Source organism: Ochotona princeps, chromosome 2 (genome assembly GCF_030435755.1).
Source record: "Ochotona princeps isolate mOchPri1 chromosome 2, mOchPri1.hap1, whole genome shotgun sequence".
NCBI lineage: Eukaryota > Metazoa > Chordata > Mammalia > Lagomorpha > Ochotonidae > Ochotona > Ochotona princeps.
The window spans coordinates 129391304-129407884 of NC_080833.1; the positions used below are offsets into that span (position 1 = coordinate 129391304).

The 16581-nt window shown below is 47.3% G+C and overlaps 1 protein-coding gene and 2 pseudogenes across 1 annotated transcript; 1 reads left to right on the forward strand and 2 right to left on the reverse strand.

Moving 5' to 3' along the window:
• Positions 1–2020: 2020 nt before the first annotated feature.
• Positions 2021–4598, forward strand: LOC131478253 (pre-mRNA-splicing factor SYF1-like; annotated as a pseudogene).
• A 3800-nt stretch (positions 4599–8398) lies between these two features.
• On the reverse strand, positions 8399–9012 carry LOC131478255 (protein FAM50A-like; annotated as a pseudogene).
• Positions 9013–10703: 1691 nt separating this feature from the next.
• LOC131479622 (parafibromin-like) lies at positions 10704–12370 on the reverse strand. The gene has a single exon (XM_058660976.1). The coding sequence runs from the start codon at positions 12368–12370 to the stop codon at positions 10775–10777; it is 1596 nt and encodes a 531-aa protein (XP_058516959.1). The 3' UTR covers positions 10704–10774.
• Positions 12371–16581: the final 4211 nt, after the last annotated feature.

Sequence of the window (16581 nt, forward strand, 5' to 3'; positions counted from 1 at the left end):
ATCAAGTAGAATTATTTTTGTTCCCAGTGACCTTAATTTTCAGTGGAAGATCTAGCTAGCAATTCTGAGCCATCAAGTCAGCATCTCAGTTGGAACTTGCAGGGGGAAGATGCTACTTGAGCTGGAGTTCACAAAATGCCTGTCGTGCCAGGGCTGGAGCTGGGCATCTCGACTTCCGGGGAAGCTGGGCCCGCATGTTGAGACCACAGGGATGCTGTGCTTCCTTCTCACTCTTGCTCCCCACTGCCAGCTGTGCCAGGGGATTAGTGGGAATGACGACAACTGGCTTCAGGGGATCAAGGTGTGGGCAGCACTTGATGACAATGGCATCCTGTGTGGGCACCAGTTCTAGTCCTCGCTGCTCCACTTCCAGTCCAGCTCTTTATTAATGTGCTTGGGACAGCAAAGGATGGTCCAAGTCGCTGGTCCTCAGCACCCACGTGTGAGATCTGGCCATAGCCCTGCTCACCTCTGGCTGTTGCCTTCTGGGGAGTGACCCAGAGCATAGAAGATCTCTCTCTGTCTCTCTCTTCATATCTAACTATCTCAAAAAATAAAACAGGTCAGGTTTTGTCCTGGAACCCTCCTCCCCTATTCTTTAGCATCTAGTCATACAGTTCTTAATTTTTTCTTGGGGCCTGCTCACTCACACCTAGAGACTCTGCAGTCTCCACAGACTTTTCTAGTACTGTGGTCACAGTGGCGATGCTGTGGCAGGGGACCATGAGGAAAAACAGCTCTCAGAAGCTGCTGGAATGTCCCTGCAGTTGCAGTGCTGGGGGCAGCTTGCCATGGACAGCCCACGCTCACATGTGGTCAGCAGTCATTGCCCCTCTCTGGTGATGTGAGAAGGCTGGACCCCTGGGAGGGGGGCGCTCCTTCTTGCATCTAGCTTGCCAACTGATGGTGGGAAAACTGGGGCTGGGCCGCTCAGTGCTGGGCAGCCTGTAAACCAGGGATGGGCTGCTTCTGCAAGAGGCCCCAGCCCAGGGAAAAACAGGCATGTTCCATGTCAAAGGGGCATTGCGGAAAGACACATGGGCATTGAGGGGTTAGCTGAGTTAGGTGCCAAGCACATGTCTGTAGCGGCTTGTGGCCAGGGGGCAGTGGCTCTTTGGGCTCCATTGGCCCTGAATGACCAGTGGTGGTGGATCATGGTCAGGTCTCTTCCTGTCTTTCTTGTAGGTCCCTGGACTTCCTGTGCATTCTGCTGCGCTGTGTTAACAGGCTCAGCACTTGGCTCCTCTGAATGGGAAAGCAAAGCGTGTTCATCTCTGATGCACCAACTCCCCACGGGTCTGACTCCCTGCAGGTGTCGTGCCCTCTGCCTGTGCCTTCCCCTCCCCAGCCCTCACCTTTCCCATCTGAAAAACACAGCTCTCCTCATCAAGGTCATTCACTGATTCCTATCGAAAGCAGTCTTCACCAGTTCAGGAAACTGCCTGAAAAGCCATTTTGGACACAACAGAACCACTCCCGTAGGTGTTCCCGGAACAATTCAGGCCCGCATGGTCTCCTGTGCTGCGGCATCCCAGGCAAATTCAGCATGCAGCAGAAGCCCATTGTGCAGTGCGTGCGCTGTACAGTCTAGTCCAGCCTCCGTACATGGCCAGCCAGGCCACCAGGGTCAGCGACTGGTGGCTGAGGAGGGGGAAGCAGCCAGCACGATGCTGCCCTGCAGAGCCGTCCTGCACTGCCATCTGCCCAACAACCTGAGTGTGCGCTTCTGCAGGTAAACTGTAACTTCCAACCCTGATAGGAATTGTGACCTCTGACAGGATTGTTTGTTCAAGAGGATTAAGTGTGCCTTTTAGCCAATCACAGTGACATTATTGGGTGAAGGGACTACCTGAAAACACCCTCCTACCCTCCCTTTCCATCAGCCTTTATAAACCTTGAACTTGTGCTGAATAGACAGGACAATCCTCACCAGCTTTTCTCTGGTGGTTCTTCAATAGAAGAACACCATTGCATGAGGACCAGTGACCTCGGGACCTGTTGGCGGACTTAAAATCCCAAGATGCAGCAACTGGGGAAATCAGCATCAGATGAGGATCTTCCCTTTGAAAAGGAGATCACACAAAACAAGTACTGCATCAAATCCTGGCTCTGCTACATCAAGTTCAAACAGGGGGTCTCCAAACCCAGGCTCAACCAGCTGTATGAGCCGGCGCTCAATGTCCTGCCTGGCAGCTACAAGCTCTGGTCACATTACCTAAAGGAGTGGAGTGCCCAGGTGAAGCACCGCTGTGTGACAGACCCCGCCTATGAGGATGTCAACAACTGTCACGAGAGGGTCTTAGTATTCATGCACAAGATGCCCCCACTGTGGCTGGATTACTGCCAGCTCCTGATGGACCAGGGCTGCATCACACACACCACACCTTCAAACACACCCTGCCGGCCCTGTGCATCACACAGCACTGCCGCCTCTGGCCCCTGTACCTGTGTTTCCTGGGCTCACACCCTCTGCCTGAGACAGCCATGCGAGTCTACAGGTACTTCTTCAAGGTGAGACCCGAGAACGCTGAGGAATATATTGACTACCTCAAGGGCAGTGATCGGCTGGACGAGGAGGCACAGTGCCTGGCCACCGTGGTCAATGATGAACACTTTGTGTCCAAGGCCTGCAAGTCCAGGTACCAGCTGTGGTTCGAGCTGTGTGACCTCATGTTGCAGAAGCCTAACAAGGTGCATTCCCTCTACATGGAAGCCATCATCTTCTGGGGCCTCACCTGCTTCACCAACCACCTGGGCAAGCTCAAGCTCTAGTACTTGCTGGCTACTACAGCCGCAGCGGCCACTTTGAGAAGGCTTGGGAAGTGTACGAGGAGGCCATCCAGACCGTGATGACTGTGAGAAACTTCACACAGGTTTTTGACAGCTACGCCCAGTTTGAGGAGAGCTTGATCTCTGCCAAGATGGAGGCAGCCTCGGAACTGGGGTGTGAGAAGGAGGATGAGGACATGCACCTGGAGCTGCCCCTGGCCCGCTTTGAACAGCTCATCGACTGGCAGCCCCTGCTACCCAACAGCATTCTGATCCACCAGAACATGCATAAAGTATAAGAGTGGCATAAACGCGTGGCTCTGCATGAAAGCCATCCTGGTGAGATCATCAAGACATACATGGAGGCCGTGCAGACAGTGGACCCCTTCTAGGCCATGGGCAAGGCCTACACGTTGTAGGTTGCATTTGCCAAGTTTTATGAAGACAGTGGGTAGCTGGACGATGCCTGTGTAATCCTGGAGAAGGCCATGAAGGTGAACTTCAAGCAGGTGGACAACCTGGCCAGTGGGCGGGACCAGTGTGGGGAGCTGGAGCTGTGCACAAGAACTAGAAGGCGGCGCTGAGGCTGCTGAGGAAGGCCACAGCACTGCCTGCCCCCCCGGCTGACTACTTCAACAGCTCAGAGACCCTGCAGAGATGCGTGTACTAGTCCCTGAAGCTATGATCAATGCTCGTCGACGTGGAGGAGAGCCTGAGCACCTTCCAGTCCACCAAGGCAGTGTATGATAGCATTCTGGACCTGAGAATCGCCATGCCCCTCACGGTTATCCGCTATGCCGTGTTCCTGGAGGAGCATAAGTACTTTGAGGACAGCTTCAAGGCCTATGAGCGTGGCATCTCACTGTTTGAGTGGCGCAACATGTCCGATATCTGGAGCGCCTACCTGGCCAAATTCATCACTCGGTAAGGGGGCAGTAAGCTGGAGCAGACCTGGGACCTCTTTGAACAGGTGCTGGATGGCTGCCCTCCAAATACTGCAAGACTCTACTTGTTGTATGCACAGCTGGAGGAGGAGTGGGGCCTGGCCTTGCACGCCATGGCCATGTATGAGCACGCAACCCTCGCTGTTGAGCCTGCACAACATGCTCCAACTCTACATCAAGAGGGCGGCTGAGATCTACAGGTTCATGAGTACCTGCAGCATCTACCAGAAGGCCATCAAGGTGCTGTCAGACAAGCATGTCCCGGAGATGTGCCTGCAGTTCACGGAGATGGAGTGCAAGCTCAGGGAGATTGACCAGGCCCACTCCATCTACAGCTTCTGCTCGCAAATCTGTGACCCAAGGTTGACCAGTGCCTTCTGGAAGACTTGGAAGGAGTTCGAGGCATGTCACGGCAATGAGGACATGATCCACAAGATGCTGCAGGTCCACCGCAGTGTGGAGGCCATCTACAATACACAGATCAACTTCATGGCCTTCCACATGCTCAAGGTGTTGGGCAGTGCTACAGGCACCATGTCTGACCTGGCCCCGGGGTAGAGTGGTGTGGATGACATGAGGCTGCTGGAACAGAGGGCCAGGCAGCTGGTAGCCCAGGCTAAGCGGGACAAGTCCCAGCGATCCCAGAGCAAGATCTTGTTTGGGAGGAGCAATGCTGCCTGTGAGGAGCTGGCCAAGACAGCCCAGCAGGACAACCCTGAGGAGATCCAGCTGGGTGAAGATGAAGAGATGGACCTGGAGCCCTGTGAGGTGCTGCTGTGGCAGCAGAGTGTCCCAGTGGTCATGTTCAGGAGCCTGAAGGAAAACTACACCACAAATCTGCTTAGGAGGCAGCAGAGCTGGGTCAAGTACTTGTGTCCCCACTGACTGGATGGAGGTCCGGTTCCACATTCAACCCTGGCCATGCCTGCCACTTGTGGGCCCTTGTGCACTGAATCAGTATGTGGGAGCCTCTTCCCTTTCTCTTAATTGAACAAATGAGTGCTTGTATGAATAAAATAACCTTTTCCAGTGTCACATAGTGACACAAATGCTTATCTTGGATTCACTTTCTTGGCAGTATTTCCATCTCAAAAATGGGCGGGGCATGGGGCTTGGGTGGAGGGAGCTTCCATCTGCATGGCAGCTGCTGGAAGTACCAGGTTAGACTCAATGCTTGGGGCACTGGCCATGACCACGGCTGACACAGAGGGGAGCAAATCCTGGTTTTATGTGGCCTACACACCAAATGGCACCAGAGTTGAACTAGGCTTCAATGCCCATTGACATGTGAGAACTGAATGGGATGTGGGACACACTGGACCAGTCTGCTGTACATACTGGCAAGCACGGGAAACATGTCAGAGGGTTCTGGCTTGGTGGGGGTTACTGCCGATTGCTCTGAAGAGGCTGTAGCTCCCACTGGGTTGTGTGAGGGCCAAACGTGTGGTGGACAGGATCGGGCTTGGCACCAAAATCCATTGGTTTGTGTAGAAGGCAGGGCTGGAAATAAAACTGACCTAGAAATTGCAACCACCGGCATATGTAGAGGCTGATTCAGGCAATGATCTGTGCCAGACCCTGTACTGGCAAGCTCACACAAGAATCTGGTCTGGAATCATCTCAAACAAAGTTTTCTTGGGGTTCACCCCAATCAAACTGAACTCAGAACCCCAACCAGGATGAGATTTGCACATTCCATGGTCTGACCATGGAGTAAAGCTGAGCCTCTTCAGAGGCTCAGACACAGAAGTGGACAGCAAATGCAGGTGGACATGAAGGATATGATAGTACATTGGAGCCTAATTGTAACACCTGCTACTAGAGCAGAGGATAGAACAACTGGATCAATTACTCCAGCCAAGTGTTGGTAGCGAAAATCTGAGCAAGTGGAGGTGCTAACGTGGACTCTGCCTGACAGTGTAAGAGATTTCACCGTGCTTGGAATGGCAAAATTGGCAGCAATTCAGAACAGTCAAACTATTGAAACAACTTGAGCAGTGTTCTCAGAGAATGGCTCACATCAGGGACAGTTGGTGTGGCTTCTCCCTTTGTCTCTCCCCTTTCCCCAGATACAAGAAGGAAGAAAGAAATGTGGAAACAAGAGCCTTATCCACTTTCCTGTAGCCCTTGACCCTTTGAGCCATAGTCAACTATATAAAGGTCATCAACATTTTTAAAAAATGGGCAGGACCAGTCAGGATCCCTTCTTGCCTTAGCAGCAGGTACTGCATGCACATTGCAAAGCAGGACAGAAAATAGCATTTGTTATTTCATTATGTTGACTTTAGTGCTGTCAGAAAACCAACCCCAGAGGCTTGCCATGTTTTTCCCAAAGTTACACAAGCTGTTCCCTTTAAGATGGCAGAATCATCTTGTTAGAGGCCACAGCGAGGTAGCAGTTCTGTTTCTAAGGGACCCAAGAGTCTGCAGCCAGAGCACACAGAGGACAATGGAAAGGGCAAAAAAAGAGGAGACTTCTGCAATTTTAATATTCCTTAGAAGTTTAGCTTTTGCTAGAAAAAAGTATCTTCCTTATTCTTCTGATCGTGACCAGAGGGGCTTAAACGGCACTTGGAGACCTCTTCCAGTCAGTCACTGGGAGTTGAAAGTGGAATTACCAGGAATCACTGACCATCTAGAAAATGGATCCAACCCATGCCACCTGCTGGTGACTCACTTGCTCTGCACCTGGGTGTGTGCACCATCTATTCACCTTAGTGAGCCCAGGTTGAGCTCCCAAGGGAGTCAGCATTTATTACCAAATCTCTTCACACTGTGCTTAGAAAAGCAAATATTCTCTTTCATTAATACTAGGGCAGTACTGGGTAGTCAAAGGGAACATAAATGAGGCTTGTACAAATGGTGCTGTTGATAAGCAGGGAAAACATAGCATTAAAGACTTGACCCCAGGTGAGAAGAACTGTGGTTTAGTGAATCCTGTAAACCTCAATTTACACCCACATTGCAGTGGGTGTTTTTGACTCTCATTGACTTCAATGAAAATTGTCAGTATGTGATAGTTTTGTGAATTTGGGGAGGTGGTTTTTATGTAATTTTTTTCCTGGATATTTCCAAAAAAGAATTCTTTTTAAACATTTTTAATCATTCTTATTTGAGAGGGAGGCAGATATACAGAGAGAGGCAAGAAAGAGAGGGGGCAGGGGTCCCTCCAATTGCTGGTGTACTCTCCAAATGGCTGTAAGGTCAGAGCTGAGCCAATTAGAATCAGGGGCCAGGAGCTGCTTTCAGGTGTCCTATGTGGTGCCCCTGTAGGATGCTGGCACTGCAGGCTAAGGATTAGCTTGATAAGCCACAATGTGGGCCCTAAGATGAAATTCTTTCAGATTGCTCCTAGAAAGGAAGTCTGTACATTGTAACATTATCATATACTGTGATATCCAGTGCCAGGCAAAAGGTGAAGCAAAATAAAGCTCTCTGTCTCTCTGGCCACTGTGATTGTTTCTCAGGGACACCTGTCATTCTCTGTCAGGAGGGAGTGACCGCTAGACCTGGATTATCTCCTTTGTGGAAAGCAAGCAAGTCTGTGTAATCATTTTTACTTTGCAGGAGGTGGGAGACAGAAAGCTTAGACCATGCAAATAAAGCAAATGGAAGGACACAGACCTGGGGCTCAGGGCTTCAGAAAGGAGGCTCAGTGAACAAACCTGCCACTAGTTGTCAAGACCTTTGGAAATGCTAATTGGATTATAAAATAGTGGGTTCCACTTGAATGAATCCTTGGCCCTGATTTGGTGCCTTGTTTAACATGATACCTAAGAGAAGACAGCTTGGCCCTGGCAGCTGATCATGAATGGCACTATCTTCCTGCTTAGAATTGGAAACCGCCATCTCTGCATATTTCAGCTGACAGTGGGCTTGCAGTCACATTTCTTCCACTCCTCACTGTGGGCTCTCTTGGGAGTCATGCAACCTGCCTGAGGTCCACCTTCCTGGGTCAGTGCTTGGGTTTCTTGTGCTGCTGGACTTGAGCTGGTATTTCTATCTTCCCATTTCTCACCACTGGATGCCAGTGGAGGACCAGGGCTGAAACACCAAAGGCTATGGCTGTTTTTGAGCAGGCTAGGGAGTGTTACAAACAGAAGGATGATCCCTTGTTCCAGCAAGTCATCAAGCCTAGCAATGACCTTGAGTTAAGTGGAGCTAATCGGAAAATGTTGTTAGGCTTCATTCCCTAAGTGTTACATGATATTTTCATCCGGAAATTGAGAATGAGACTCAGAGGATTTCTGTTCATCCCAGCAAGAGGTTATGTGAATCCAGGTTCCTCTGACTTCCACTTGCTCCTCTTGTAGGTGTTGCACAGATTTGACTCCACAAATGAGCAGCTCCTGTGCTCTGAAATGACAATTTGGGACACAGGTGTCATTTTGGGGATCTGACTCATCCCTTATGTAGAAGGTGACGATCTTCTATGAGAGCTATTCCATTGGATTTCTGACATGAGAGAAACTAGGGATCACTTTCATTTCTCTGTGTATTAGTCCAGGTTCCTTGGTTAGAATTGGGCCTGAGTCTATTAACCACGGAGCCACTTTTTCATCACCAATCACCCGCGCCAACCTCTTGGGTTTTCTCCTAGCAAATTTAGATACACTTTAAATGGATTTTAACTAAAACATGAGATTCTAATATGGCTTTATGATGTGGATTTGCCTCAGCATCCTCTAGCGAGCTCCTCCAGGTGGGAGCTTAATGGCTCTCTGCAGCAACTGCTGCATCGTGTCGCCCTTCTTCATCTTGACTGTGTGCTGGTGCCCAGAGCCATCCCAGGAACCGAAAGTGATTTCAATCTCCTCACTCTAGAACTTTGCCTGCTTGGCTTCCCACTCCTGTCGAAACACTTCCCGGAGCTAATTCTCCTGCTCCTCACGCTCTCAGTCAGGCAAGAAGCTCATATGCACCTCTGGATTCTTCCCTAACTTCCTCCTCTTTGTGGTGACCCGTTCCATTTCCGGCTCCTCCTCATATATGACTCCCTGCTCTTGCTCCAGAGTGAAGGACAGACCAGAGATCTTCCGCTTGGCCTCCTTGTGCTCCTTCTCCCGCAGCTTGTCCAGCTTCAGCTGTAGCTGCTTGGATCGCTCCTCACGGCGCTGGACTTGAGCTCTACCTCCACGGCATCGTAGTGTGTATAGAACTTCTTGTCACCCTTGGATTTTATGTTTTCCGCTGCTGTCCGCTGCTTCATCTGTTCCATTTGCTTACGCTGCTTCTCTCGCGTCTTCATCAGGTGCATGGCACAGCCTGCCTCGCTTGCAGTGCCCTTGTACTGAGCCATGGCGGCGGTAGTGACAGCAACCCGGGCTGGTCTCCGCAGTGCCTGTAGAGTTCCTGCTGACCACGGTGATGGCTCCCCTGCCGCTGCGCCCGCCACGCAGCAACAGCAGCAGCTCTCGCTACCTCCTTCGCCAACAACAGCAGCAGGGACTGGACTACAAATACAGACATATAAGTTGCTTTGTGGCATGCAAATTTGACTTCATTTGGATATAAGCCCAGGAGTGGGACAGTCAGGTCATGTGGTAGATCAATGTTGACTTGTCCAACTCTGAATATGGATTCCCATAGTTGCTACATCTTGGGGTTTAAGTCTGCCAACAGGCTCCAAGGTCACCGATCGTGAACCACCAGAGACCAGCTCGTGAGGAATGTCCCGTCCATTCAGCACAAGTTCAAGGCTTATAAAGGCTTACAGAAAGGGAGGGTAGGAGGGCATTTTCAGGTAATCCCTGAAAAACAGGGCAAACGGAGACTCTGAGATGGACTATGTCAATCAGAGGATTCTTCAGCGACCTCATCGTGCTTGCAATGGCGAGATTGGCAGCAATTCACAACTGTTGAACTATCCAAACCACTTGAGCAGGACCCTCGGAGCATGCCCCACATCAGGGACCTGGGATGGGTGAAAGACTGGGTAGGGGCCTCTCCCTTTACCTCCTCCTTTACCCCAGATACAGGAAAAAAAAATGTGGAGAGGAAACAATAGTCTTGCCCACTTTCCTGTAGCCCTTGAGCCTTTGTGCCCTAATAAACTGTGTAAAAATCATCAAAAAAAAAAAAAAAAAAAAAAAGAAGAAGAAAGAAAAAAACAAGTGATTTTACACAAAACTCTTGCAGAATATAGTCCTTAACCATTTCACCATTTACAGGAAAAAGCAACAACCAAAACAACAACAAGTCACATTCCTTTGCTTGCTTTTGGAAATACACCATTGATTTTATAGTATTTTCATTAACAGAATAACAGAGAAATAAGAAATCAGAAGTGGCTAATGTCCTCACCTTGCACGAGCTGGAACCCCATATGGGCGCCGGATCATGTCCCAGCCGCCCCACTTCCCATCCAGCTCCCTGCCCGTGGCCTGGGAAAGCAGTCAAGGATGGCCCAAAGCTTTGGGACCTTGCACCCGCATGGGAGACCTGGGAGAGGCTCCAGTCTCCTGGTTTCGACTCAGCTTAGCTCCGGCCATTGGGGCAGCTTGGGGAGTGAATCAATGGACAGAAGATCTTCCTCTCTGTCTCTTCACCCCGTTGTATATCCGCCTTTCAAATTAAAAAAAAAAAAAAAAAAGGAGAAACACATCGGAGACTTGGCTCCACTCAGATAGCTACTCTTTGAAGAAAAATAATAAAAGACATCAGAAGCCAAGATGGTTTTGAAAGCTTTATTGCAATCTCTAAGTATACAACCTTTATATTCCGGCTTCTACTTTCTAAAGAAACAACTCTTAAGTGATGCTAATATAGCCAATGAGAAAAAAAAAAAAAAAAACACTTCTATCAAAATATGCAATTTCAACTACAGACTAGAAGGCTAATATTTACAAAATATCTGGAAGCCAAAAGTTTGCTTCTCTGGATGAGAAGCAGCATCCCTTTGAAGCACAAAGCATCAAACAAAGTCTATAGCAAGATCGATGTGTGAGCGTCTTCATTGGTCAGATTCCAGATAAATTCATAAAGCTTGAGTCTCAGTCTTTGCAGCAACGTATATCCGTGTTTCTGAATCCAGATTTCCAGAAAAGAGGGAACCAAGTAATTCAGAATCTCAAGTGAGATTTATGGCTCACCATGTATCTATCCAGTGTGTCCCAGAACCTCAAGAAAATTAGTCTATCCAAATGCCGCTTATGGTGGCTGAGTTCTAGCACTGTCACGTCCCATTTCTGAACATTTGGATCTAGACGAGTTTCTTCATACTTGAGATGGAAGGCTTTGATTCTGGCAAATATGTCAACTGGTGATCCATCAGGCAAAAGCCACGGCCACCCTTTGAACTGCCAAGCGGGACCTTGCACAAACACTGCCACAACCCGGTCCCAATCTTGAGGCATAAGTTTAAGGGGCTGATCTAGTACTTTGTAAGGTACTGTGACACTACTTACAGTGCCACCTGGTTGCATTTGCTCTTTCCTTCTCTGTATTAGAGTTTCATGTTCTCGTTGACAACCCTGCTTCTTCTTTTCATCGGATGAGACAAATTTGAAATCCTGTAGAAGGTCTTCTACATTGAGCATGGTTATCAAAGACGTGGTAGCTGCAGGAATTATGATGATGGGAGTTTGAGAAGCTTTCTTCTGATTCGTGGGAGGTCTTGCTTGTGAAAGCGGTCTTGGTACTGGCTGTGCTGCAGGTGTCTGAGTCTTGTGGGCAGATGCACCCTCCGTTAACAGTTTCAGTGGCATACCGTGGTAGGTGCCCCTAGTGTCGATTTTGAAGCCTTCCGTTTCTTTTCCTTTGAACCTCTCCTGATCGTATCTGTCGTATGCGGCCAGGATAGGCTGTTTCAAACGCACTGTGGGATCCACTGGGGCTGCATTTGGAGCTGGTCGCCGGCGTTCAGGTGCCCGCCCTTCTTCTCGGTCCTCCACAGACTGCAGAATTGCAAAAATATCCTTTGCAAAAGTCTTTCCTGTGCTCTGTAAGATCGTGTTGCGTGTCCTCCACACTCTCTCCCTGCTGACAATCTCTCGGGTCACATCTACCTCAGCATCTACAAAGCTCCTCGGCTTAAGGGCAGTGAGAGCATCATTCAGGTCGGTCTTGATAGTAGCTCGTTTCTTAGCCATAATTTTGGCTTTGATTGCAGCAATTTTTTCCACCGTCATGTCTTCAGACAAAGACCTAATCCGCTCAGTCTGTACGACCTCTTCCTTATGGCCCTCCAAACGAGCAGCCAGTCTCTCTCTATCCAGACGTATGCATTCTTCATTCTCAAGGCGCGGTTTCTTGGCTTCTGCTAGAACTTCATCTGCAGCTCTTTTGACTCGAGCAGATCGCTGAAGACCTAGCTCCAGGGGGAGGCTTCTGTCAATACTTGCGCACGTTGATGCTTCCCCGTTGAGATAGCCAAGCAGATCTTTGCGGTCCGGTCTTTTAACCACAGGAATATTTTCAGCAGCTGCACGGCGGACATAAACGGGATGAGAAAGGTGCACGTTTCTCAGCAGGAACAGGATGCATTCCAGCGTGTAGTACTCCCTCGGCTGGTCTTTCTTCTCAGCCGCCCACACCACATAGTTGGTCTTGACGTTCTTTGGCCAGGAGAACTCCCCAAAGATGACTTCGTCCCCCTTGACCACGATCTCCTTCTTTTGGATGGTGTACTGTCTCAAGACGCTGAGAACGTCCGCCATCTTCCCCAGCTCGCCCTCACTGTTGGTCAGAAATGTCCTGTCTATCCAGCACAAGCTCAAGGTTTATAAAGGCTTACACAAAGGGAGGGTAGGAGGGCGTTTTCAGGTAGTCCCTCCACCCAATAAGGACACTTTGATTGGCTAAAAGGCACGCCTAATCCCGTTGACCTTCCAATCATGTCAGAGGTCACAGTCCCTCTACAGGGATGGAAGGTATGCCTCAGGGCAGATAAGCTCTAGGTCACACCCCCTAGGTAGCAGGCAAGAGACCTGGGGTGATTTCCCACAGCTGCACTTACCCTAACTCCACTCTCAGCAGTGCAGAGTGTAGAATACTTTTCTTCCCACATCCACGCCAAGAGTTAGTGGATATTGAGTGGGATCACATTCAATCTGTGTATGACTTCTGGTAACAGGGCCATGTTCCCGTCTTGATTCTACTGATCCTGGAACATGGTACATGTCTCCATCTTTTAGTGTCTCTTTAAACGTTGAATAATTCTTGGGTCTTCCACATCCTTGTTTAGGTTTTATTCCGATGTATCTAAGGTGGTACTCCCTGTCTTGAATGAGACTGTTCTTTTTCAGGTTTTATTTATTACTACTATTATCCTTCTAAGCACTGTTTGCTAAACCTCTGGAATTACCTTTATTGCCTCCTGCAGTTCCCCTTCCCCCCCTCCCAAGTTTTCCTACACCATTATTAAAGTATAGTTCTTCATGCACTGTCTAATGTCCATCATTATGGGCATTGACAATTGTTGAGAGTCCAACATCCCCTTGTCAAAATACAATGAGCCCTTTTCATAGTTAATCCATCTTTTTCTGGAAGTAAATATGCATACTACATTATAACCTCACATCCGGATATATTAGTGTTCATTTCAGTTGCTGTACATCTGCTTAAATAAAGTCACAATAGAAAATCGATGATAAAAAAATAGAAATTTGCAATGCCATGAACTCAAACCACATGTTACTATATACGACTGTCTCCAATGCATAACTGCTCTATATTCCCTTAACTGAAAAGCCGCAAAACAAAATCTACTTCAGGAAATGAAAAGAAATTAACAGTTCTGTGGAATTACATAACATGCTGGTGAATGGCTAAGGTTTGAAGAAATGTAAATAAATCAAAGTCCTTGTTGAAGAAAATGATTCTTCTGCATGATCTGTGAGTCATTGAATAATTTTATCAGAAATATTTTGAAGAGATGAAACTAACAGAAAACATCAAAAGCCATGCGATATTGTTTTTGCTGATTTTTGTTGGTGAAATGTGTCTCTTCTTGACAACAAAAAATTTGGTTTTGATTTTTAATCCAGTTGACTATTCTATGATGTTGGATTGAGCTTAAGCCATTTATATTCTGGATTAATATGAGTGGTAATTTTGTCCTGTCATTTTATAAATGGTTTGTTCATTGATTTATAGTCTTCTGGTTTTGTTGGGTCTATTCCTCTTCTCGGTCAAGAGACTGTCTTGAAGTATCATTTGTAGGGCAGATTTGGAAGAAGAAATTTGTTTTAAATTTTATTTACCGTGGAAGAATTTTATTTCATTTTCAAAAACAAAAGAAGGTTTTGCTAGATATTTTATCCTGGTCCGACAATTTTTTTCTTCTAAAATCTGGAATATGTCACTCCATTTTCTTCTTGACTGTGGAGTTTCCTGTGAGACGTCTTCTGTGAGTTTAATTGGAATTCCTTTGTATGTCACTTGATTATTTTCACGTGCACATATAAGTATCTTTTTCTTATGTTTTATTGAAGGGAGCTTGATGATCATGTGTGTTGGTGAGGATCGCTTTTGTTCAAGCCTGTTGGGAGTTCTGTGCCCCTCTTGGATGTTGTTTCCCTGTTCTTTCTCCAGATTAGGGAAATTTTCCCTTATTTCATTAAATACATTTGTAAAACCAGTTTCTTTTTCTGCACCTTTTGGGATTCCCATAACTCTTATATTAGGACTCTTAATAGTGTTTTTTACTTCTTGAATACTTTTTTTGGCCTGATCCCTCTCTGTTTCATTTTTTTGTTTGCTTCCCACTGGTGACAAGAAATATCTTCCAATCCTAAGATTCTTTCTTCTGCTTGCTTCATTCTTGTTTGGAGACTATCCACTGTACTTTTACTTTGCTCTGCTGTGTTCTTAATTTCTTATGTATCAGCCTTGATTTGCTTTATTGCTGCTATTTCTTGTGTAACATATTCCTTAAATTCTTTGAACTCTTCTTTGTGCTTCTCATTGTTTATCAGAAGTTTTATATTAAGTTTTCCAAATTCTGTGTCCCCCATTTTCTCAATGTCTTCCTCAGTTAACTTTGAGGTTGGAATAGGGTTTTGCTCCTTTGCAGGGGAGTCTTCAGGAATATTGATGTTGCCTTTGTGTCTTTTTTTGTTCTTGGTCATTGTACTTCTAGTTATCGGATTCTTCTCCTTGGTGCAGGTTTCTAAGCCATGTCACCCACAGGTCTACAGTTCAATTTTACTTATTGCAGTTGGTACAGAGCTCTTTGCTTGTAGTCAGTTGTGCCAATCTCTCCAGCAAGTTCCAGGTCTGGGTTCTTATGTTAGATTTCCACCGTGAACTCTATAGCCCCAGCTTCTGGCCCACCAATCTCCATGTCCTGTGATATCATGCTGAGATTGCACTGTCGACTCTGCAGCCTTTCTCCCACTTCCCTTTGGAGCAGGTCCCAGGATTAGAGAGACACAAGGTGTGCTATATAGCTAGGTTTTTGATGGTGCAGATCTTGCCGGATCTTGTTGGCCATTAGCACTGGGTGCTACTCGGACCTATATTGACACAGGCAATGCCACAGTCGGCATTATTTTTCTGCGGGACCGGTGCAATCCACAGACCTCAATGAGGTCTTGCAAGCTCAGCACATGTGCAGTTCACTGTTGTCCCCTGCAGTCCTAAAGCTATTGCCACAGTGTGAAAAATAGCATCTGATGTGCCACTGTTAGAGTTCTTGATATGCTGGCTGTCAAGTCTGAGGACTAGCCAGACCTATCTCGGGTGGAACGTGTAAAATGTTGCATTGCTGCAGTTCAATATCTCAGAAATGAGTTCACACCCAGCTCAGCATATGCTCAGTACTTTCCCTTGCCTTTGACTTCTTAATAAAAATGGCATGCAATTCGGCTCTAGGGGGATGATTGGGCTGCGAAATCCACCCTGTTCTCACACTGCCTATCTGGGATCTGCTGTTCTATCTCTGCTCCTGGTCAAATCAAACAGACCAGCATGACAGACAGTTCTCTGGGTTCATCTCCCAAGCTCCCAGTGAAAGTCCCTTTCCACCTGGTTGCTGGTGGAGTTCCTGCTGCTGGTGGAGCTCAGATTGCTGTTAGATGAATGCTGCTGGAGTATCAGTTCCTGCAACACAACATCATTGTTTTAGCTGCTTTCCTGTGTCTGTCAGTCTCCAGGTACCTCTCTGCCGTTGTTCTGTCCTGTCCTATTTCCTGGAATGTGACCTCTCTGTTTCATGCTGATTAAATGTTTCTCCATCTGTTTTAATGTGTCCTTACCTTATTCTGCCATCTTGATTCTCCATGGGACTATTATTACAAGTTTGTTCTCAGCCATAGGTTGTTTGTGCATACTAAGCCCATCAATTTCTCTTCGTGGATCTTTGTATTCTACCCCCCTCGTAAAAGACATGAGCTCCAAAGTCTGGGTCTTTTGGTTCTCCCATAGATACAATTGTGTCATCTGCAAACAGGGATAACTTGACTTCCTCATTTCCCATTTGAATCCTCAGTGAGATCCCTGTTGGTGAGAAATATCTCATGAAGATATCACATAGTAAAAATACACCAGGCTTCTAGCTTGAGGATGTCAGGTGATTCCTCCACTCTCTAATCAAACACCTTTGCTTTTATAGGGGGGAAATTCCAGCAATCTTTTCTACATTTCTCCTTGGTCATTCCCAGCCATGGGTCTAGATGGCAATAGTTTATCTTGTATCCTATTTGCCTACCTACAGAAATTAACTGAATAAGTAGACAAGGGGAGTGGACAAGCCACTAAAGCCAAAGAGGGTTCTCATAGAAGTTGCTAACCTGATTTCCAGAGATGATTCTAGAAAAACTGTTGTAGACCAGGTCATGAAAAAAGAATCTTAGAAACCTGAGTCCAAAGTGTGACTGGGGGCAGGTGACACCGTACAACACTGAGAATAGCTGTATGGAAAGTAAAG